We start from the raw sequence: 24,535 nt of genomic DNA, 5'->3' as shown, positions 1-24,535 counted from the left end.
TCGTATTGATTTTTGTACTGTAAAATATAAACATCAGACAAAAAAAAAAAAATCAATGCTTGGCAAGAAAATCAGTCAACAGCAAGATTGACTTCTGAATGAAAGTAGGGAGGGTGCTACTGGGATGAGACGAGTGTTGAGAGGGGGAGGGAAGACATAAAACATTGGGGAATAATTTTTTTGGCAACTTCTCCAGTGCCTCAATTTCCTTTTTTAGAATATGGAGACCAGCACTGTTCATAGTACTCCAAGTGTGGTCCAACAAAGGTTCTATACAAGTTTAACATTTCTTCTGATTTACAATTCTATAACAACAGTGAAGGCAATTAGGTTTATCAGAGTTAGTGAACTTTACAACTGTCATGAATGTACAAAAGATTTAGCAGTAGATCTACCTAGATTACATGCTCTGTAGCTTCTGAACTAAGACTCAAATGTTGAAATATTTTCTCAGCACTTAGTGGTAAAAATGGTTTGACAGGTGTTTGTGTTAATGATCCTCTCTGGTCCCATTGTCAAAGTAACTTCCAAACCTGCGACCTCGACCACCTAGAAGGACAAGGGCAGCAAATGCATGGGAACACCACCACCTGCAAGTTCCCCTCCAAGTCACACACCATCCTGACTTGGAACTATATCGCTGCTCCTTCACTGTCGCTGGGCCAAAGTCCTGGAACTCCCTTCCTAACAGCACTGTGGGTGTATCTACATAACACTGACTGCAGCGGTTCAAGGCGGTGGCTCACCACCACCTTCTCAAGGGCAATTAGGGATGGGCAACAAATGCTGGCCTTGCCAGCAATGCTCTCATCCCATCACAAAATTTTTAAAAATGCAATTTTTTTTTCTCTGCCCTTCAACAATCTTGCAGCCAAATATTGATGTAAACTCACCATTCGACTTAAGAATGTCAGAACATTATGGGAGATTGGAACTGTCCCCTGAACTGAACAATTCACGTCTGTTTTTCAAAATGCCCAGCAATTACACCTGGACACTGAAGGGTGAAGCTCAGGTCACATGACAGACGGTCAAATTTATTTAATAATCACAACTAACTAATCTCTAGTTTAGAATTTGACCTTATTAAAATGAATGGTAAAATACGTAATATGTAGGTTTTACAAATTCACACTCCTACTGTGGAGCTTCATACTATTCAGCAAGTCTGAGGACTTGGTAAAATTCGACCTAAAGTTGATCAGTGCAATACTTAGTTTGTTGGTTTGGAAGGAAGGAAGGTCTTTGTAACTTGTTAGTAAAGTTAACTGGCTAATCAACAGAAGCCCTAAATGTTGTATATCTATTTCATCATGCTATGAGGAAACTACAGGCCAGTTAGCTTAACACAGGAAACTACAGGCCAGATAGTTTAACAATTGTCTTAGGGAAAATGTTAGAAGCTATTAAAGATGTTATAACAGGGCATTTAGAAAAATTCAAGGTAATCAGGCAGAGTCAACATGGTTTTGTGAAAGGGAAATCATGATTAACCAATTTATTGGAGTTCTTTGAGGGAGTTACATGTGTTGTGGATAAAGGGGAACTGATGGATGTATTGCACTAAGATTTCTAGAAGGCATTTGATAACATGCCACATTAAATAAAATAAAAGCTCATGGTGGAGGGAGTAACACATTGGCATGGATAAAAGATTGACTAGCTAACAGGAAACAGAAAGTAGGCATAAATGGGCCATTTTCCGGTTGGTAAGATGTAACGATGCCACAGGGATCTGTGCTGCGGTCTCAACTTTTTACAATTTATATAAATGACTAAGATGAAGGGACCGAAGGTATGGTTGCTAAATTTGCTGATGACACAAAGACAGGTAGGAAACTAACTTGTGAAGAGGACATAAGGGGGCTACAAAGGGATATAGATAGGTTAAGTGAGTGGGCAAAGACCTGGCAAATGGAGTATAATGTGGGAAAGTGGGAAATTGTCCACTTTGGCAGGAAGAATAAAAAAGCAACATATTATATAAATGGCGAGAGATTGCAGAGCTCTGAGATGCAGAGGGATCTGGGTGTCCATGAATTACAAAAGCACGTAATTAGGAAAGCTAATAGAATGTTATCCTTTATTGCGAGGGGAATTGAATACGAAAGTAGGGAAGTTATGCTTCAGTTATACAGGGCATTGGTGAGACCACATCTGGAGTACTGTGTACAGTACTGGTCTTCTTATTTAAGGAAGGATGTAAATGCATTGGAGGCAGTACAGAGAAGATTTACTAGACTAATATCTGGAATGGGCGGGCTGTCTTACGAGGAAAGATTGGACAGGCTAGGCATGTATCTGCTGAAATTCAGAAGAGTAAGAGGCAACTTGATTGAAACATATAAAACCCTGAGGGGTCTTGACAGTGTGGATGTGGAAAGGATGTTTCCACTTGTGGGAGTATCTAGAACTAGGGGTCACTGTTTAAAAATAAGGGGTCGCCCATTTAAGACAGAGATGAGGAGAAATGTTTTCTCTGAGGGTCGTGAGTCTTTGGAATTCTCTTCCTCAAAAAGCGGTGAAAGCAGAGTCTTTGAATATTTTTAAGGCAGAGGTAGATAGATTCTTGATAAGCAAGGGGGTGGAAGGTTATCAGGGGTAGGTGGAAATGTGGAGTAATCAGTGCAGTCATGAACTTATCGAATGGCGGAGCAGGCTCGAGGGACCGAGTGGCCTGCTCTTGCTCCTAATTTGCATGTTCGTATGTTGCTTTGTCATCTGAATATCTAATATGACATTTTAATGAACTCGTGTCTATGCCTCAGCTAGATGTGCATGGTCATGAATTTTGAATAGAGACTCCACTCCGCAACCACCAACCGCCCCCCCCTACAAATAACCACCCCACCTTCCCCCAGGAAGAGCGTAAAGGACCATAGATGAGACAATTACATAGAAGGTACAGCACAGAAACAGGCCATTCGGTCCAGCTGTTCCATGCCAATGTTTATGCTCAACACGAGGATCCATACCTTTTTACTTCATCTAACCCTATCCTTATATTCCTTTTTCCTTCGTGTGCTTATCTAGCGTCCCCTTAAATGAATCTATGCTGTTTGTCTCACTGCTCCTTGTGCCAGCAAGCTGCACATTCTAACCACTCTCTGGATAAAGAAGTTTTTCCTGAATTCCCTATTGGATTTATTGGTGATGATCTTCTATTTATGAATTACGATGAGACAATTCGGGAATAGTGACTGGGTGCCACCAAGCGTTGGTTTTAAGACCCTGGAGAATGTAGGAGGAAGGCATGACAGAGCAAACTAATGAGTTGTACTGTTTTCAGGACTTAAGAAAGATTAAGAGTAGGAGCTCTTGCCATGAATCCTAATTCTGATACAGTGCGCAGCCAGGAAGAGAAAGAGCATTAAATGAAGTATGTTAATAGTTATCAGGGCTCAAAGAAATCAACTTAAGTGTTCTAATGATTCAATTTTCAGATAGTATATGTGGACATAAGTATTTCAGCCCAATATTAAAAAAGATAAAAATATTGTGAACCTCCTGTAGTCAAAAAAGTGTTAAAACAATATTTATGTGTATTGTGCTATATTTATATTGTTCTTTATATTTAATTTCTTACCCCATGATCATCTCCATCAATTTTATAACAGGTTAAAACTGTTGAACCCTCCCCTCCCAAATTTATTTTATCTACAATCTTGGTAATGCACTTTTGAAGGTTTTTTTTTTGGAGAAATTAGTCTAAGTTGATGCCATTCCTGCCTCTGGTTATTCAGACCAATCGGCAGCTGTTAACATGCATCACTGACAGAGGAGATTTTTCTGTCAAATTGTTCCCACGAACAAATCAAAATACACCAAGAAATCATTGCTCTAAAGCAAAGCTCATAGAATAATCATGTAATTCTATAATGCAACAGTGACTACATGGCAAAACCACTTAATTGGCTGTAAAGCGCTATGAGACATCCTAAGGTTGTGAAAGGCGCTATATAAATGCTGCTGACCAATAGGGCTCAGAGGTGAGAGGATCATGTGGTCACCACTTAACCAATAGGATTGCTGGAAAATGGCAGCAACGTTAGCAATGTTACATTACTATTAGCCAACAAAATTGCTCAAAAGTGATAACACAATTCGGTAGGTATATCTACTGTAAAAATTGGGATACCAAAATATTACTTCACGAGATTATATCATCAATTTGTGATATAAGCTAGACAAAGCATATACACAATGTTCAATCCAGACATAAGAGCAGCTAGACAGTGAAGGACTAATGTTTTCTGCCAGCAATTTACTTTGATGGCCCATCACTTACCCTTTCTTGACAAACACGAAGACGGCCCCAAGAATCAGGATAAATGCCGCCAGGCTTCCAGCACAGATACCCAGGATCAAACCCAGTTGTTCAGAACGATGTGCAGCATCTTGGCTTCCCTTATTTTTCTTGCTAGCAGCTGCTGACAGAATAGGGAAAGGGGCAAAAAGTGGACAACAATATAGAATTGCTTTTACTGAAGATCAAACTGAATGTCTATTGGATTGAGTTTTATTCAGGTGTCTATATGGTACAGTTTTCAGCAGCGTCTATTCCGGATTAGAGAAGAGGCTGAAACACAAGTTGGTACTCAAAAGGTTTCACCTGTCAAAGCCCCTATTCCAGCATTGAACTTGCTGGAGTTTGCAACACAGCAGATTAGTATTCATTGGTTAGACAACCTGAGCTATGTAAAATTCGAATGGCCAATTAAGCATGAAAAAAAAGCATCTTTAAAACTCAACTTTTTCTGATCTATTACTTGAAGTCATCACTTGAGAGTAATTCAATACAATGAACCTTTAATTGTATTTGAGAAATAAGCCAGGAAATTCTGCTCAGACTGTTGAGCTGTCAGAAGTGTGGTACGGTGAGACTTCCACTTGTAGAGTCTGTGCTGGTACTGACCTTGAGCCAAATCCAGTGACAAGGTCTGGCACAGAAGGAGGGGCGTGAGTGGAGAGAGAACATTTGCACTATTTAACAGGACTGCTGGGCATTTGAAGTAAATATTATCTATGTTCTGTAGCATGATTTTTCTACACAACATGGTATGGGCAACAGTTCCTCTCTCCCATTTTAACTTGTGCAAGTGCCATTTTAACATCCACACACTGGTTTTAGATTCAATACTGGAGATGCTGAACATCAGACTAAAGCTGAGCCTGAACTCTTTTCCCCAAACATTCATAAGAACATAAGAAATAGGAGTAGTAACAGGCCCTATGGCCTCTCAAGCTTGCTCTGCTATACAATAAGATCATGGGTAATCTTCTACCATTGATCCAAATTCCCGCCCCATTGCCATCTCTGCTTTGTTGATGCTTTATAGATGATAAACGGAAAGCTAAATTTTTTCCTTAGAATGTCTCCAATGCAATGAAGACAAAGATAATAGATGAACACAATTACCATGCATCACATATAGACAGTGCCTCTGTCTTATCCCTCTCACCCATTTTGCTGTCAGGGTCCCTACTCTATCGCCAGCCTTTCCTCTCCAGCTGAGGGGGTGCTCCAATCCAAGACACAGATCTTTCCTACATCAAACACTACATGGCCAGCCAACAAGGCAGGGGTTGAGGGCGAGGTATGGAGTGCTTTTTAGTGCACTCTTTCACTCATCAATTTTAACAAGAAAAAGAAAATAAAGGCAAAAAAAATCAATAGGATGCAGCCCTAAACCCATGACAAGCAAGTGTAAAATGGAATATAGGTGTCTACAGCAAAGGGACTCTCTGAAATAAGCAGGCAGCTTGAGGGATACACATAATCAGGGAATGGGGAGAAATGATTAAATTTTACCCTTCTAGCCTACCCATTTTTAAAATGGTCATATCTTCCAAAACAGCAGAACCAGATCACATGTGTGAAAACTCATTAAAAAGAAAAAGCTTCAGCAAATAAACCATAAGAAACTTCAGGCTTTCCTTGCCAATTTAATGCCATTACATGGATTTATTCTACAAGACGTCAGAACCACTAATGAGTTTGTTTAACACGTTAGTATTTTATTAAATGGGGGGGGGGGGGGGGGTGGGGGGTGAAGAAAGCAAAAAAATCCAGTAGACAGCTTAAATGCTCTGATTGAATTACCATGCAATATGGCTCATTATTTAATCAACCTGTTTGTACATCAGTGTTTATTACCCAAAAGAAAAGCGGTAATACTCTGTTTCTGCATGAAGATAATTTGTTTTAACACAGTAAAATAAATTAAATGCTAATGCAACATTCAGCAACAGCACACAGACAAATATGAATAGCAAAACATCAGAACACAGGACAGCAGTGGAAATTGACAAATTACCTTACCTTTTTTGGCAATTAGTACGCAGTTAGTCTTTGTTTCCTGCATGTAATATATTAAAAACAAAGTTCTCAGTAACAAAGTTCATTTTAGATCTGTTACTATAACTATGAACGTAAAATATGCTCAGTGGCAGTCTAATAATTCTGTACGAGTTGCATTGAGACAGCCAAACACTTATAGCTTAAGGGTCTAACAAACGATTATATTCTGGTGAGTAGAATACAAAATAAACCTTCTTTTCCCCCTACATAATGACCTTAATATTCAAATACCACTAAACAAATGATGTGAACATATTTCAAAACATTAATCTCTTCAATTTTACCTGTGGCCATACACTATAATTTCAAACTCTACTTTGAAGTCAACAAGGTACAACTATTGAATACATGTTTTCAAAAAAAATATACACACAATAATTTCTTACTTCACCTCTGCCACAGTTTAGTTACTGTTATTTCCATGCGGATCGCACTCTTTTTTTTTTGAAGTGCTCTGCTCCTCTCCAACAGTTTTTGACTCCTTCCATTACAACAGTGACTACACTTCAAAAAGTACTTCATTTGGCTGCAAAGTGCTTTGGGACTTCAGAAATTGTGAAAGGCACTATATGGGCTGCATTTTGTTTCCAGCCCAACTTTGGGTTCTGTGGTGGTGGGTGGCAGAGCTGCCACTGTACCCAATGCCAGGATTGCCAGGCTCGATTTCCTGGCGGCGGGTAAGCTCTGTGGCCCCCCCTCCCCTGTTCTGCGGCGGGACCCTGCTTTCCATATGCTAATTAGATCTCTGCGTTAATTTAAATGTAACCTGCATCTAACCTTCAGTTCCCGATCTTGAGTTCGTTGTGTGGCACTCACACACATTTACTTTCTCGTCCAGGAGAAGCTGGCGGCACCGAGGTGGGGAAGGGGTTGACTCTGCATTATGTACTGTATGGGCAGGGGGGTGGGGGGGTTGAGGTGAAAGGGTCAACTTTGAAATGGTAAATTTATTTTCAATTGTCCACTGTAGCATTGCTGCTGGTTGCTGCTAAGGTTTTATTGCACACCTATTGCAGAAATAAATCGCAGTAACTTTACTCAATCAAATGATCAGTGACTGACTGCATACTGATTGTGACAAGAATGATTTTTGTGAAGTGAATTAATGACCAGTCCTGTATTGGAGGGCTTTCATTAGGTGAATGGAAACTGATGCTGTGCAGTGGAAAACCTGGCTGCTTTTTTTTTGCTGCCTGGTGAAAGAGGTTGAGGTTCATTCTAGTGCTGCAATTGGTGTCATGGTTGAAGTCAACACAGACCAGGGATCAAATCTGTGAATCATATTGAACCTTTAGTTCAACTGCATAAGAATTCTGATTGCGGATTTGATGGCTCCTTTCTCATAAAATCCAAATGAAAGGGACTGTGACCATTCACTGCCTCAACAGGTTTGTGGCAAGAGCAAAACATATTTTGAGATGGTTCCATAACAGTTTCAATAGGCTTTCCCCTGTCTTTTATTATTACAGCTGTGACAGAGACCCCTCCCCAACACAAAAGCAAAATACTGTAGATGCTGGAAATCTGAAATAAAAGCGGAAAGTGCTGGAAATACTCAGCAGGTCTGGCAGCATCTGTGGAGAAAGAAACAGAGTTAACATTTCAGGTCAATAATCTTTCATCAAGCTGACCTGAACTGGTGGTGGTGCAGTGGTATTGTAAATGGACTAGTAACCCAGAGACTCAGGGTATTGCTCTGGGAACACGGGTTCAAATTCCACCACAGCAGAAGGTGGAATTTGAATTCAATTAATAAATCTGGAATTAAAAGCTTCTCTAATGATGGCCATGAAGTCAATTATTGTAAAAACCCATCTGGTTCACGAATGCCCTTTGGGGAAGGAAATCGGCCGTCCTTACCTGGTCTGGCCACCTACATGTGACTCCAGACCCACAGCAATCTGGTGACTCTTACATGCCCTCTGAAATGGCCTAGCAAGCCACTCAGTTGTACCTAACCGCTACGAAGTCAATAAAAAAAGAATGAAACCGGACAGACCACCCGGCATCGACCTAGGCACTGGAAACGACAACGGCAAACCCAGCCCTGTTGACCCTGCAAAGTCCTCCTTACTAACATCTGGGGGCTTGTGCCAAAATTGGGAGAGCTGTCCCACAGACTAGTCAAGCAACAGCCCGACATAGTCATACTCGTGGAATCATACCTGACAGACAATGTCCCAGACACTGCTATCACCATCCCCGCGTATGTCCTCTCCCACCAACAGTACAGACACAGCAGAAGTGGCGGCACAGTGGTATACAGTAGGGAGGGAGTTGCCCTGGGAGTCCTCAAAATCGACTCTGGAACCCATGAAGTATCATGGCATCAGGTCAAACATGGACTAGGAAACCTCTTACTGATTACCACCAACCTCCCTCAGCTGATGAGTCAGGACTCCATGTTGAATACCACTTGGATGAAGCACTGAGGGTGGCAAGGGTACAGAATGTACTCTGGGTGGGGGACTTCAATGTCCATCACCAAGAGTGGCTCGGTAGCACCACGACTGACCGAGCCCGAAAGGATATAGCTGCTAGACTGGGTATGCGGCAGGTGGTGAGGGAACCAACAAGAGGGAAAAACATACTTGACCTCGTCCTCACCAATCTGCCTGCCGCAGATGCATCTGTCCATGACAGCATTGGTAAGAGTGACCACCGCACAGTCCTTGTGGAGATGAAGTCCCGCCTTCACATTGAGGATACCGTCCATCGTGTTGTGTGGCTCTATCACCGCCCTAAATGGGATAGATTTCAAACAGATCTAGCAGTGCAAAACTTGGCTTCCATGAGGCACTGTGGGCCATCAGCAACAGCAGAATTGTACTCAACCACAATCTGTAACCTCATGGCCCAGCATATCACCCCACTCTACCATTATCATCAAGCCAGGAGACCAACCCTGGTTCAATGAAGAGTGAAGGAGGGCATGCCAGGAGCAGCACCAGGCATACCTCAAAATGAGGAGTCAACCTGATGAAGCTACAGCACAGGACAATCTGCGTGCCAAACTGCGTAAGCAGCATGCGATAGACAAAGTGAAGCGATCCCATAACCAACGGATCAGATCTAAGCTCTGCTGTCCTACCACATCCAGCCGTGAATGGTGGTGGACAATTAAACAACTAACTGGAGGAGGTGGCTCCATAAATATCCCCATCCTCAATGATGGGGCAGCCCAGCACATCAGTGCGGAAGATAAGGCTGAAGCATTTGCAACAATCTTCAGCCAGAAGTGCCAAGTTGATGATCCATCTCGGCCTCCTCCTGAAGTCCCCAGCATTACAGATGCCAGACTTCAGCCAATTCGATTCATTCCGCGTGATATCAAGAAACGACTGAAGGCACTGGATACTGCAAAAGCTATGGGCCCTGACAATATTCTAGCAATAGTACTGAAGACCTGTGCTCCAGACCTGCTGTGTCCCTAGCCAAGCTTTTCCAGTACAGCTACAACACTAGCATCTACCCTGCAATGTGGAAAATTGCCCAGGTATGTCCTGTACACAAAAAGCAGGACAAGTCCAACCGGCCAATTACCGCCCCATCAGGCTACTCTCAATTATCAACAGTGCCATCAAGCAGCACTTGCTTAGCAATAACCTGCTTAGTGACGCTCAGTTTGGATTCTGCCAGGGCCACTCAGCTCCTGACCTCATTACAGCCTTGGTTCAAACATGGCTAAAAGAGCTGAACACAAGAGGTGAGGTGAGAGTGACTGCCCTTGCCATACTCAGTCAAATGCTGCCTTGATGTCTTCAAGGAGCCCGAGCAAAACTGAAGTTAATGGGAATCAGGGGCAAAACTCTCTGCTGGTTGGAGTCATACCTAACGCAAAGGAAGATGGTTGTGGTTGTTGGAGGTCAATCATCTGAGTTCCAGGACATCACTGCAGGAGTTCCTCAGGGTAGTGTCCGACCATCTTCAGCTGCTTCATCGATGACCTTCCTTCAATCATAAGGTCAGAAGTGGGGATGTTCGCTGATGATTGCACAATGTTCAGCATCATTCGCAACCCCTCAGATACTGAAGCAGTCCGTGTAGAAATGCAGCAAGACTTGGATAATATCTAGGCTTGGGCTGATAAGTGGAAAGTAACATTTGCGCCACACAAGTGCCAGGCAATGACCATCTCCAACAAGAGAGAATCTAACCTTCTCCCCTTGACATTCAATGGCATTACCATTGCTGAATCCCCCACTATCCATATCCTAGGGACTACCATTGACCAGAAACTGAACTGGAGTAGCCATATAAATACCGTGGCTACAAGAGCAGGTCAGAGGTTAGGAATCCTGCGGCAAGTAACTCACCTCCTGACTCCGCAAAGCCTGTCCACCATCTACATGGCACAAGTCAGAAGCGTGATGGAATACTCTCCACTTGCCTGGATGGGTGCAGCTCCAACAACACTCAAGAAGCTCGACACCATCCAGGACAAAGCAGCCCACTTGATTGGCACCCCATCTACAAACATTCACTCCCTCCACCACCGACACACAGTGGCGGCAGTGTGTACCATCTACAAGATGAACTACAGCAACGCCCCAAGGCTCCTTGGACAGCACCTTCCAAACCAGCGACCTCTACCAAATAGAAGGACAAGGGCAGCAGATGCATGGGAAGACCACCACCCGCAACTTCCCCTCCAAGTCACACATCATCCTGACTTGGAATTACATCACCGTTCCTTCACAGTCCCTGGGTCAAAATCCTGGAACTCCCTTCCTAACAGCACTGTGGGTGCACCTACTTCCCATGGACTGCAGCGGTTCAAGAAGGCAACTCACCACCATCTTCTCAAGGGCAATTAGGGATGAGCAATAAATGCTGGCCTGACCAGTGACGCCCACATCCCATGAATGAATAAAAAAAAAAATATGTGCACTGCCTCACTTGAGGCTGTGATATAGAAAATCAACATTGCTTGAAGCAAGCTTCCTGTTAATCTCTTGCCGACATCAGAATTCAGCCCACGCGTCAGGACACAATTTAATACTTACAGCTCAAACATTGACTCATGGCGTACTCCGGAATAGACCCTTGGGAACTAGATTTGATTTTGTTTATCCTGATCCAAATAGACTGCGATTTCAAGGAATCTAAAATCATAAACAGGGCTTAACAAGGGCTGATAGGCTGGAATGGTTGCTATGGTGGAGATGGCTATTAAAAAGTCAGGACCAGTGAGATGTGATAACGGCAGTTGCCCCCAACATACTGAATCCTTACAGTGCCCCTAATCAATGCTGGACATTATGTGCATTCAACATTATATCTGTACTTCTTCCCTTACTGCTTTTTACAAAAGTCCCCTGGTAAGAGACTGAAGTTATTCAAAAGAGAAAACGCTGGAAACAGTTAGATCAGGCAACATCTGTGGAGCGAGTTACAGAGTTAACTCGCTAAATTTTCGTTCCCGGGTCCTGATCCCGTCATTGGAAAGAAGTGTAGGTCAGGAACCCACAAATGCCGCTGGCGGGATCCAGAGAGGAATTTTGAAGGAGATCGCCAAATAGGTGGCCGCCTCCGGAAGCCCCATCCAATTAAGGATGGCAGGGGGGCTCCTGAATTTGGACAGCCAATAGGAGGCCATCCAGCACTAACAGATCAGTAGCTACACAGTCAGAGGTGGGAGCTGCTCAAGAAGGCAGGGAGGCATGAAGCACCTGGTTGCGGCCACAAGTTAAGTTAATAAGAGGGCCAGGAGGGTTAGGGCCTTGGAACATCAGGGAGAAAGCCCCCAACTGTAATCAGCACTGCCGGAGTTGTGGCCGATTCTCAGAGCCGCGCCTTCCAAATAGATTAAAACCTCCGGCTCCGATGACTTTAGAGGTAGGGTCATTGAATATTTTCAAGGCAGAGGTAGATAGATTCTTGTTAGGCAAGGGAATCAAAGGTTATTGGGGGGTAGATGGGAGTGTGGAATTCGAGACACAAACATATCAGCCATATTAAATGGTGGAGCAGGCTCGAGGGGCCAAATGGCCTACTTCTGCTCCTATTTCGTATGTTTGTATGACTACCTGCCCTGCCTCTAGGAGGCTGCCATGGTTACACAGAAGGCCTCCTGGCATGACAGGTACCCTGTGCGCTGGATTTAAATCCCATTGAGGTTGGTAGAGTGCCCTTAATTAAGACCTCAAGCCTCTTCTAAAATCACTGGGAGAAGAGACGTGGGAAAGCCAGCACACTGAAAATTCAGCCCAACGTTCCAGATCGATGACCTTTCATCAAAGTAGAAATGGTTCGAGATGTACTGATTTTTAAACTAGCATAGAGGCAGGAGAAGTCATGATCTTATTGAATGGCAGAGCAGGGTCAAGGGGCTGATGGCCTACCCCTGCTCCTAATTTGTATGTATATTTACGAATGAAGTGTTGGGGCAGGGGGGGTGGGTATGAGAGGAGAGAACAAAAGGCAAGTTCTGTGATAGGGTGGAAGGCAAACGTGATTAAATGCCAAAAAGGAAATCCTGTTTCTCCAACTCTGATGAGAGGTCATTGACTTGAAACATTAACTTGGTTTCTCTTTCTGCAGCCAGACTTGCTGAGTATTTGCAGCATTTTCTCATTTCATTTCAGATTTCCAGCAACCGCAATATTTTGCTTTTGTACAGACGGCACAGTGGCGCAGTGGTTAGCATTGCAGCCTCACAGCTCCAGCGACCCAGGTTCAGTTCTGGGTACTGCCTGTGCGGAGTTTGCAAGTTCTCCCTGTGTCTGCGTGGGTTTCCGCCGGGTGCTCCAGTTCCCTCCCACAGCCAAAGACTTGCAGGTTGATAGGTAAATTGGCCATTGTAAATTGCCCCTAGTGTAGGGTAAGTAGTAGGAGAATAGTGGGGATGCGGTAGAGAATATGGGGTTAATGTAGGATTAGTATAAATGGGTGGTTGTTGGTCGGCACAGCATCAGTGGGCCGAAGGGCCTGTTTCAGTGCTGTATCTCTTAATAAAAATACTGAAGTTATTCAGTTTTATTGACATTCATATATATGTTATGACCTGTAATCTGCACTAAGTGTACAGCTGGCTGGGTGTATGGAGTGAATTTACTGCATGTCGGCACTGGTTAATAGATTTGTATGTACACGATCAGAAGGGTGGCACAAACAGATTAACTTTATAATTTACAAGCCCATCTCGGCAGCAGTGCAATTGGTATTTTTAAAGACAATTTTCTTTTCCCCCTTCAGAAATAGTGCGATTTGCTACTGTCTTGTATTTTGCAATTTGTTTTTCATTGTCTGTGTGTACTTAGACTTATAAATATAAAACAATGCGTACAGAGTAGGGAGTTGCAAGACAGCAACATAATGGAAAGACTCATGCGCCATCATAAACTGAAGTGCTTGTGGTTAGTAAATGGTACTTAATGCGTAGGTGTGCAGCATTTCGTGGGCCAACCAGATCTTAGAATTAGGAGACATGTTGCCCATTTTGGGCTGGGCTGTGCATCTTTAGCATGTTATGGCATGGTATAACATTGCCTGAGTCACGTAGCAGACAAACAAGTGAAGCCCAACATGCAGAAATTTACTGTTCACTTTGGATATCTCCCAATCCTTTGATCAGGTAATTTTACTATATTTTATACACATATAGATTGGATAGATTTGAGAAGCTAGGGTTGTTCTCCTTCGAGCAGAGAAGGTTGAGAGTAGGTTTGAAAGAGGTCTTCAAAACCATGAGGAATCTAGACAGAGTAGTTGGAGAGAAACTGTTTCCATTAGTGGAAGGTCCAAGAACCAGAGGACACAGATTTAAGGAGATCAGCAAAAGACCCAACAGCAACATGAACAAAAACAATTTTTACGCAGCGAATGGTTATGATCCGGATTGGGCTGCTTGAAAGGGTGGTGGACGCAAACTCAATTGAGGCTTTTGAAAGGGAACTGGATAAGCACCTGAAGGGAAAAATTATTCAGGGCTATGGGGAAAAGGCAGGGGATGGGGACTAGCTAAATGTCTCTTGCACAGGCTTGATGGGCTGAAAGGCCTCCTTCTGTGATGTAACCACTCCATATGATAAAAAAAACAAATCCAGATAGAGTTTTGTCATCTTTCACTCAGGTGGAGAGGATAAAGAGCTTGGAGGAAAATTGGATGTGGAGAATTGCACTGTTATAACGCCGGATTTTCTACCTATCAATTTAAATGGAGAGAAAATTGTGCAGCCTCTGTTATAAGCTTACAATCCTCCTTGCTCTATTCTCCACACTGCCTAGGAATCCTCTACATGCAAACCCTAAAAAAATGTTCCTCCCTAATCTTCTCTCCTATTGTTGGTATACAGTTCCATGAGGTGTCAGAAGCCCTGGGCACTTTACAGCTGGCCATTTTTCATGTGGGAAAACATAAGAACATAAGAAATGGAGCAGGAGTCGGCTATATAGCTCATCGAGCCATCTCTGTCATTCTGTAAGATCATGGCTGATCTTTGATTTCTACTGCTCTTTCCCATAAGTTGGCAGACTATTACATCATGGTAGGGGTGTTAACCGCTGCTGAACCTAATCCTGTCCTCACCCAATGTCCACTACTGCCAACTTTTCAGTAGACATTGGGCTGTGAGCAGGACCAGAATACTGGCTGATTTTTATGCCCTCTCCCCCACCCCCACCATAGCATCAAGGCCAGTTGTAGCCTCCCCATTGTTGCACTGGTTAAGATCACCAATCATAGCAGAAATCAGGGATTCAACCTGGTACCTTCTTGACCTATGTGGTTCAGTTCTACACTGCGGAATGCATTTAACAACTGAGAATTCAAGTGACAGTAATGGCGAATAGGAAAGATGTCTTTAAGAGGAATTTAGATAAGTCCATGAGTGAAAGGGGAATAGAAGGTTTAGGTGATGGTGTTGGATGAAGTAGGGTGGGAAGAGGCCCATGTGGTGAATAAACATCTGCATAGAGTAGTTGGGCCGAATGGCTTATTTCTGTGCTATAAATTCTATGTAACCTATGCAAACACACCACCTGTGCTGTTGTGGTTTACAGCATCACCTGAAGCCCTGGATGCATTGCTGGCATGTTACCCACTCCCACAGCTCTGCAATACCCTTTATTAATTATTGTATCATTATCAGTAAGAACATGGCTTCAACAAGCAACATTTATATAGATAGCTTGAGAAAGATGACGGCATTGGTTTGGGCCTGTTTCAAGAATGGAAACAGCTAGAATACCTTTCATGGCCCTACACACAGAGGTACGTGGAACGAGGAAGGCCAAGGAAGCACTGGAGAGACAATGTCAATAGTGACCTGTCACAGGAAGGGATACAGGCCCAGGCTAGTTCAGATCCAACAACAATGACGTAAATTCATTCAGCTCGCTGCTGAGCTGACAGATGGAAATTTAGTAGTTACTCACGATCATTGTATACTAACCCCTTTGAAGTTGCTCATCGCCTGAAAGTAGATGCTGTAGCCCTTCTTGGGTTCCAGTGGTGCATTCCAGTAGCCATTGTAGGTGTTGTTGTCTCCAACAGTGAAAGGCATGGGCTCTGGGAGGCTGCTGGGCGGGAGCTCTGCACTGTAGTAGTGTGGTAAGCCTTCACTTGCAGCGTCCTCATGTGTAACGGGCAAAAGAAAGCACTCTTGCGTCCTGGTTTCTCGCTTCACTTTACGTAGCTTGTCCTCCTCCACAACAACCTGGTAAACACTTGAAACATCAAGAACAACAATTGAAATTGACAATTAATAAACTTGTATGCAGAAATTCTATTGGAAACAATTAGAATAAAAATGCTACAATGTCCTTTTCTAAGATGTTACGTGGAGAGACTGGAGAAGGTGGCATTGTTCTCCTTAGGGCACAAAAGATTGAGAGATTTGAAAAAAAGTGTTCAAAATCATGAAGGGTTTTGATTGAACAAATAAGGAGAAACTGCTACCTATGGCAGAAGGGTTGGTAACCAGAGAAAACCGATTTAAGGTTATTAGTAAAAGAATGAGAATGACATGGGAAAAGAACATTTTTACGCAGCAAGTTATGATGATCTTGAATGCGCTGCCTGAAAGGGTGTTGGAAGCAGATTTAATAGTAACTTTCAAAAGGGAATTGGATAAATAACTGAAGGTGAAAAATTTGCAGTGTTATGAGAAAACAGCAGGGGAATAGGACTAATTGGATAGTTCTTTCAAAAAACTGGCAAAGGCATGATGGGCTGCATGGTCTTTTTCTGTGCTGTATCATTCTATGATTACAATATTAAATTATGAAAAATACAACTGAAAGAGGGACTATGTGGTGCATGTGGATTAGATGCTTTCATCTGTGGACCTGAAAACTTCCAACTGAAAGGCAGCCCTATGTGAAATGAATTTGAGCAGTCTCAACCGATTTCAAATGGGTGTAGATTCATAATTCAGCTCCAAATTGACAACTTCATTCAGAGAGACCACAGAATAACTGAATAGTATTCAGTAGTGAATAGTAAAAACCATCATTAAATGATGTGCTGATCACAGGTTGTGGTTGAGGAATGGAGTTTCATGTCACTGGAGAAATTTCGAACTCTACTACCTGGAGGTAACCTGATGGAGCAAATGGAATGAAAACTGGGTGGCTTCTACAACGAGGCAACAAAGGTGAAAATTACCTCCTTACATCTCTTCATGTTACACACATGACCTGAAAAATGTTGGATGCTGAGAACTGGTGCCCAAAATGAAAAAGTGTCCCATTTTCCAATGCTGCCATCACTCAGTCAAATTCACCAAAAGAAGTGAAATAAAAGACTTGAGGTACTAAGGTGGGATATATTGGCAAGATATTTAAGTGCACTATGCCAACAAGTGGCAGGATGTGAGTTTATACCTGATGTTCCCTGAAGAGTAGATGCTAGCTCAATTAATTGTTTTAAATCTGAGATTGATGGATTTTTGCAAGCCAAAGATGTAGGAGTATATGGAGTCAAGGGCAGGTGGATGGAGTTAAGATACAGATCAGCCATGATCTCATTGAATGGCGGAACAGGTTTGAGCAGCTGAATAGCCTTCTCCTGTTCCTATTTTCCTAATGAAGAAACTGTAGCTTCTGCCTTTGCAAGTAGAATGTAACTTGCTACCAATGTTCTGCTGTCTCCAGAGATGCATGCCAAAACAACCTCCTCAGCTTGAGTCATGGCACCTCTGGAGGCAGGAGGGTTGCCTCATTTGACTTTGAGTCCTGCCACCACCAGCTGCAACACTGCAATGATTAAACTACGGTTCCTCTTTGCCTCCTGCAATGTCACACTGCAGCAGTGGGCAGAAGCGGGGTGAATCTTACAGAGAGGAAGATCCCAAAGGGACCGTCACCCATGCCAAGTCGCACGTGAAGTACACAGGAAATTATAGTTATAGATTTTTTTGCACTCAATAACTCTATTGGAAAGTTAAACTGGTTTTTTTAAAGCTTTGCTTCTAGTATAGGCCAGCAAGTGGAAACTGTCCCCACACAGAGACTGTCACTACATGGAGAAAATGGCAGCCAGTGGCACCATCACTATCTATTGGCATTGCTATTTACAGAGATGACAGCCAAAACCAATCCTTCAGATGTATCCTGGCACCTTGGGGTGCAGTGCCACCCCTTTTATCTCAACGCACCATGGCCAATGTCAGACATGCAGTCAGAGTGTTTAATTCAGCATAAACCACATCCCTGAGTTGTCGCTTTGTGCTATTTACATCAACAGACTGTGCCACCAAATCTGCTCGATCTCAAAATATTCCTCTCATCTCATTGAAAATTATATTCATGTGTTACTCTTTCAAATGGACCCACTTGTTTAACTTGATCATCTTTTGATGTACTAAACTGACAAATAAATATGCAACTTTCCTTTTTTATACAACAGCTGCTAAATGGACTGTCGGCACCTATTGGAAGTGTTATGAAGTAGGATTACAGAAACGCCCAGGGCAAAAAGTCCTCTTCATTCCCTGCACTCTTGAATAACAAACATAATGCAATCTTGTTGATTTAAAAAAAAATCCTGATGCAGAACTGCCATTACAGACTTTGAAGAGGTAATGGGATAGAGCCTCTGTGAAAATAGCCGATTGACATGGGCGGCACAGAGGCCAGCACCGCAGCCTCATAGCTCCAGCGACCCGGGTTCAGTTCTTGGTACTGCCTGTGCGGAGTTTGCAAGTTCTCCCTGTGTCTGCGTGGGTTTCCGCCGGGTGCTCCGGTTTCCTCCCACAGCCAAAGACTTGCAGATTGATGGGTAAATTGGCCGTTGTAAATTGCCCCTAGTCTAGGTAGGTGGTAGGAGAATGGTGGGGATGTGGTAGAGAATATGGGGTTAATGTAGGATTAGTATAAATGGGTGGTTGTTGGTCGGCACAGACTCGGTGGGCTGAAGGGCCTGTTTCAGTGCTGTATCACTAAATAAATAAAGCAGCATTAGTGTAAACAAAAAGATAATGCTAAGAAAATAATTCATCATGGAGGGGACAGTGTGGAATTGCTATGTATAGTGAAATTGTGTACATGTACTTTTCGAATCTGTTTACAGTACCGCTACTAACAGTGACCTGTGTAAATCTCCAAAACCCACCCTCTCTCCACATACCCCCAATGTATGTCCACATTTATCTTTGTTTTGCACAATAAGCCACTGTTGGTAGCACAGTCTTACTCAGTGTGATACCTGATGCTGCGTGTTATGCTAATTCAATATTATCTTTAAATTTCCTCCCTCAGTGGTTTTACTGATGTCTCCCATTGAGAAATCAAAGACTAAAGATATTCAGTTTCCCCAATGTTCATCGATCTTCATGACTGTAATCTACGCAGAGCACATGGCTCGCTGCGGGATGTGCAGTGACTGATGGCTTTTTTGCTCTCCGTAGTCTCTTACTTTTGTTGCCAGGAGATCTCACCTGACTGGGGCGCCTCGGCCTCGTGCTGGCTTCAGCTGAACGGTGATGGTGGTGTCCGTTTCACCCAGCGGAGAAGGCATGTTGCCGTAATCGAAGGAGGGAGCTGCAGGAGTGAGGAAGTTCAGAAATATGATCAACCATTTTAAACTGACAGAGACATCCCAAGAACAGAGAGAAAAGTGTCCAGAAGCAATCCAAGTTCACACATATTAACACGTTGCTGAGCAATTCTACCAGTATTCTACATATTTCATGATGACATAACCAGGGCATGTGGGTAATTAATGCTTGTGGGTAGTAGGGGGTATGGCAGCATTGAGTCATAGAGTTATACAGCACAGAAACAGGCCCCTCGGCCCACTGTGTCCATGCCTGCCATCAAGCACTATCCGTTATAATCCCATTTTTCAGCACTTGGCCCGTAGCCTTGTATGCCATGGCATTTCAAGTGCTCATCTAGATACTAGATTCTTAAATGTTGAGGGTTCCTGCCTCTACCACCCCTTCAGGCAGTGTTTTCCAGATTCCAACCACCCTCTGGGTGAAACTTTTTTTTCTTCAAATCCCCTCTAAACCTCCTAGCCCTTACCTTAAATCTATGCCCCCTGGTTATTGACACCTCCGCTAAGGGGAAAAGTTTCTTCCTATCTCCCCTATCTATGCCCCTCATAATTTTGTCTACCTCAATCATATCCCCCCCCCCTCACCCTTCTCTGCCTAAGGAAAACAACCCTAACCTATCCAGTCTCTCTTCATAGCTGAAATGCTCTAGCCCAGGCAACATCCTGGTGAATCTCCTCTGCACCCTCTCCAGTGCAATCACATCCTTCCTATAGTGAAGCATCGTGGCTATTTTAATGGACCAGTAATCCAGACACCTGTGTTACTGATCCAGAGTTCAAATCCCACCAGAGCAGCTAGGAATTCAGTTAATTAAATAAATTTGGAATAAAAAGCTTGCATCAGGAATAGTGACCGTGAAATTGCCAGATCATCATAAAAATCCATCTGCCTCACTAATGTCCTTTAGGGATGGAAATCTGCCGTCCTTACCTAGTCTGGCCTACATCTAACTCCAGGCCCACAGCAATGTGATTGACTCTTAACTGCCCTTAAATGTCTACCAAGCCCCTCAGTTGTATTCAAGGTGGCTCACCACCACCTTCTCAAGGGCAATTAGGGGTGGGCAGTAAATGTTGGCCTTGCCAGTGATACCCACATCCAGTGAATAAATGAAAAAAAAATTGCAATAAGGTTTTTCCTGAAAATTAGTTTGAAGAGAATGTTCGAAGGAGAAACTTCCCAACCCCACAGCAAACATAACTGAAGGAGGAGGACAGTTACCACCTGGTGGTTTTTGACTAGACAGTGCAGTTTTTGAGTGGTTGATCTGGAAATCTATGTCCTGTGAATAGATCACCAAAAGTTGTTTTCTAAAAGGAGCAGTCAGTGCAGCAGTGTGGTGGTTATGTTACTGGATTCCTAATCCAGCATCCTGGACTAATAATCCAGAGGAAGTGTGTTCAAATCCCACCTTGGCAGTTTAAGAATTTGAATTCAGTTTCAAATAAATCTGGTCTCAGTAAAAGTGCCCATGAAGCTGTTGAATTGGCATAAAAACCCAACTGGTTCATTAACATCCTTCAGGAAAGGAAACCTGATGCCCTTACCCAGTCTGGAGTATATTTGACCACAGTCCAACACCTCTCAATTCCCTTGTATTCCTGCATCCATGGCACTCCTTTGTACCCACTTTGAAATGCTCATATACTCCAGATCCTATCCCACTCCTGTCTGATTATTTTACAAGCTGAAATTGATAGAAACGCATTGCAGCTGGAATATATTATTCGCTTTTTCTCAGGTGCATTCTCATGAGAAACCCTTAGTCAGTATGATATTACATATTGTGCTGTGTTCTGTACTTGCAACTCATAACAATTCTTTTTTTTTTTAAATTTGTTCTTGGGATGTGAGCACTGCTGGCAAGGCAGAATTTTTAATGCCCAACCTTACAGGCTGGAGACATTACCAGTCAGTCACATACTGGGGGACAACAGTGGCATGTAGGCAGTTCCCATCTCTGAAGGACACTGATGAATCTGCTGTGTTTTTTTTCAATAATCTAGCAGCTTTCATGGTCATTTTTCTGATGCCAGTCCACAAATTGCTAGATTTATTGAATTCAACATTCTGCCCTGGTGGGAATTAAACGCAGGATCTCTGGGTTTCTAGTCCTGTACTATTAATATGAGGCTACTGTATCCACGCAAAGCATTCAGCTAAACTGTGTAAAATGTCTTTTGTGCATCCAGTAACACCATCACAATGCACTCACTCTTATTGAAACTGAGCAGGATATATACTAACAGCCAAACCGGGATATCACTTAGACTTTAATCTTGACTGAAATTGGTATTCCCTAGATTAAAAAACTGATGTGTTCAAGGTAATAATGGAGATAATAACAACATTTTTCCAGACTGTTCAACAGACTAATGGGGAAGTAGATGTTGGGACCTGGTGTATTGGATCATTGTTACCAATGCCAACTTCCAAACATTAGGAAAGCAGACCAACACCTGGAGTTAAGTGGTATAGCTATCATCTCATCTGATGTGTTGCACAGCATGCTGTTTGTATTATCTTCTCCAGGTACTTTCTCACCCATTCTCCTTTGCCTAAGCTGGATTTCTGCAACAGTGATTAGCTGAGCCATAGTAATGCCATCACTTTCTAGCAAAACATATGCCTTGGTGCTTGCATAATGTATGTCCAGCTGTTGGAACACTACTTGTTTTATTTCAATGCAGTTATCAACATCTCTTTTCCAGCAGCTGTCAAATCATTAAGGTTATAATTTAATAGAGATGCTATTTAAAGAGCTCAGCTTTTTCCAACACCTGACTCGGCACTCTAGCTAACAGTAAATAATGTTGGTGTATCCTTTGTGCTAGACTAATCCTAGCAGATTTTATGTCAGATATTTAGAATACTCCTGGCATTCAGCTTTTAGACAGAAAAGGTTCCTTTCATTTTAAAAGATGTGTAATCTTCACTTGGAAACTATTAGAGGCAGTTTATGTCTGCTTTAGGCTCGATGCAATTGCGTCCCTTAGCTTTAACAGTCTCCATACACTTTGGAGTAGCCCAGATGCCCAGTTACTAGGTGCCTTTTATGCTGTTGCACTTAGGAACATACAAAAAGGATTATATTGGAAGACCACCTGGTTCATCAAGCATGTCCTACCCTGGCAACCTCTACACATTAGTCTGCAACAGACCCAGAGATGGCATGAGGAAAACACCTGGGTGGAGTGCCTTGAGAACCATAAGTCCAAAATTACCTGTTCCTCCCAAGCCTGCTACAGTCATCACACGTCATGCCTCAAGTTACTCATATCATATCCCAAAATATTATTTTCTGAAGAAAGCATTTCTTCTACTTCTATCAGACAAAAATTCCAAAAGATTATGTTGCGTATGAAATAGTCATTTTGACATCAAATCAGCATGTTAAAAATGGCTTTTTGCTACACACAATAATTAATAGTATATATTAACACATTTGGATTTATTGTTCTCTAAACCAAGATGTCTCAAGTGGCAGGTTGCTCATGGGGTATAGTACTTGCAGTGAATCCACAAACTCAAAAATAATCAGAAAAGTATCAATTCAGCTTTCTGGATATTGCCACACTAATTAGGGGCAATGCAATGGCCCAGAATTTGCTACAGTGCAGTAGCTCATGACATAGCCCGTTAGACTGATTCCACACCCTTCAGTGCAAAAAATTTTGGTCTGCAAGTTGGAAGTGTGAGCTGATAGCGGCAGGGGCAACAGGGCACCAAGGATAAAAACAGAAAATGCTGGAAATACTCAGCAGCCCTGGCAGCATCTGTGGCAAGAGAAACAGAGTTAAGGTTACAGGTCAATGACTTTCAACACCTGAGGCCTTGGTGAACAACAGGACCAATCTCCTTAACCAATAAGACTAAAGGATTGAGAAATAAACAGGAACGACAGTGAAGGAAGTAGGGTGAATCAGCGTCAAATCAGGTACAGAAAGAGAAGCTTGTTGCTGACCATCTACATGTGGCGCAGTTGTCTGTGAACTCATAATTGCACATGGCCCCACATACTAGAGTCAACATTGCAACACATGAACACGATGCACAATAATCCCCCTCCCAGCTTGGGTGTTAGTTTCATACTGATGGAGAACAAGCGTAGCCATATTCCTTAGGAAGGGTGAAAACGGTCCACAACCACTATAGGTTATAGACCATTTTCCCACTCACTGAGCAGTACGGGTAAGCTCTGCCACCATCTGTAGGGCACTGACGCTCTTACAATCTGTAGAGGGAACAGAAGATGACAGCTAAGGCAAGCAAAAGACTAGAAGAATGAAATGAAATGTAATTTAAATTTTAAAATAAACCACATATACCTTTCATCATTGATGGCCTTACTTTCTGTCTCTATGCTCTTGCCCTCTGTCAATCTCTCTTCATCACATCCCTCTCTGCTTTCAAAAACCTCCCAAGAATGCTTTGCCTTTGAGTTTCCCTCCCAACCTTTCTGCTCACCTCTTTCCTCCTGAACAATGCCCATCGTTGTCCTTTGTGCAATAAGGCACATCTCGCTGTGCATGAGGAATGCAAGCTGTTGCACTTCACATGTTGGCAGGTAGCTCCCACATTGCCCACACCATGCCAATCCCACAAGAATATTGCCACTTCTTTTAATAAATCAACACAGGCTGTTTTTCGTCTCTCGCAGTTCAGCTAATTCTCTGTTTCAGGCAAATTATATAGCTGTTCTCAGCATCAATAATCTTATGTGTGGAGGTTCCTGCCACAAAGAATGACAGAAATTTGAATAAGTAATTGCTTTAAGCCTTAGGTAGGTGTGGATTATCCATTAATGCATCCAGCACGACTACTGAGGTACAACTGAGGCCTTTAGGAATAATGGTATTGTTGCGTAATAATATGCCATGGGACTTAGGTTTCAAAATCACACTGCTTTAAACTAGTGATTATTTTGACAGACTTCAATAGATTTTACCATCATCTACAATACAAAGACTTTCAGCTTTTGTGACAAGGTCACATTTCAGGCACTCCTGTGTGACCTGCCATTAATTTCAATGGTGTACATGCCCAACACTGGTGGCACTGTGGTACCCTCTCTCTTCACTCTAAGTTCTGAAACCAAACCAACCCCACCCCCAAAAACCTCTTCTGACCACCACTGCTCTTCACTCCAGCTCTTCCGCCAGTTTTCTGA

General features: G+C 42.9%; 1 protein-coding gene across 10 annotated transcripts in view; it reads right to left on the bottom strand.

The window, feature by feature from the left end:
* ptprub (protein tyrosine phosphatase receptor type Ub) overlaps positions 1–24,535 on the bottom strand; it is an 833,961-nt gene that overhangs the window by 75,420 nt on the left and 734,006 nt on the right. For 8 of the 10 annotated variants that reach the window (XM_068011591.1, XM_068011594.1, XM_068011598.1 and 5 more), the window contains 4 exons: positions 19,243–19,345; positions 15,757–16,030; positions 6,323–6,359; positions 4,289–4,430 (listed from right to left, as the gene is read on the bottom strand). In XM_068011591.1, the coding sequence (XP_067867692.1) occupies positions 4,289–4,430; positions 6,323–6,359; positions 15,757–16,030; positions 19,243–19,345 (556 nt within the window). The remainder of the gene's footprint in view (positions 1–4,288; positions 4,431–6,322; positions 6,360–15,756; positions 16,031–19,242; positions 19,346–24,535) is intronic. The other 2 variants (XM_068011592.1, XM_068011595.1) reach the window with 1 other exon arrangement.

This window comes from Heterodontus francisci, chromosome 31 (assembly GCF_036365525.1).
Source record: "Heterodontus francisci isolate sHetFra1 chromosome 31, sHetFra1.hap1, whole genome shotgun sequence".
Lineage (NCBI taxonomy): Eukaryota > Metazoa > Chordata > Chondrichthyes > Heterodontiformes > Heterodontidae > Heterodontus > Heterodontus francisci.
The sequence above is the reverse complement of the archived record's forward strand: the minus strand, read 5'-3'. Positions and strand labels throughout refer to the sequence as shown.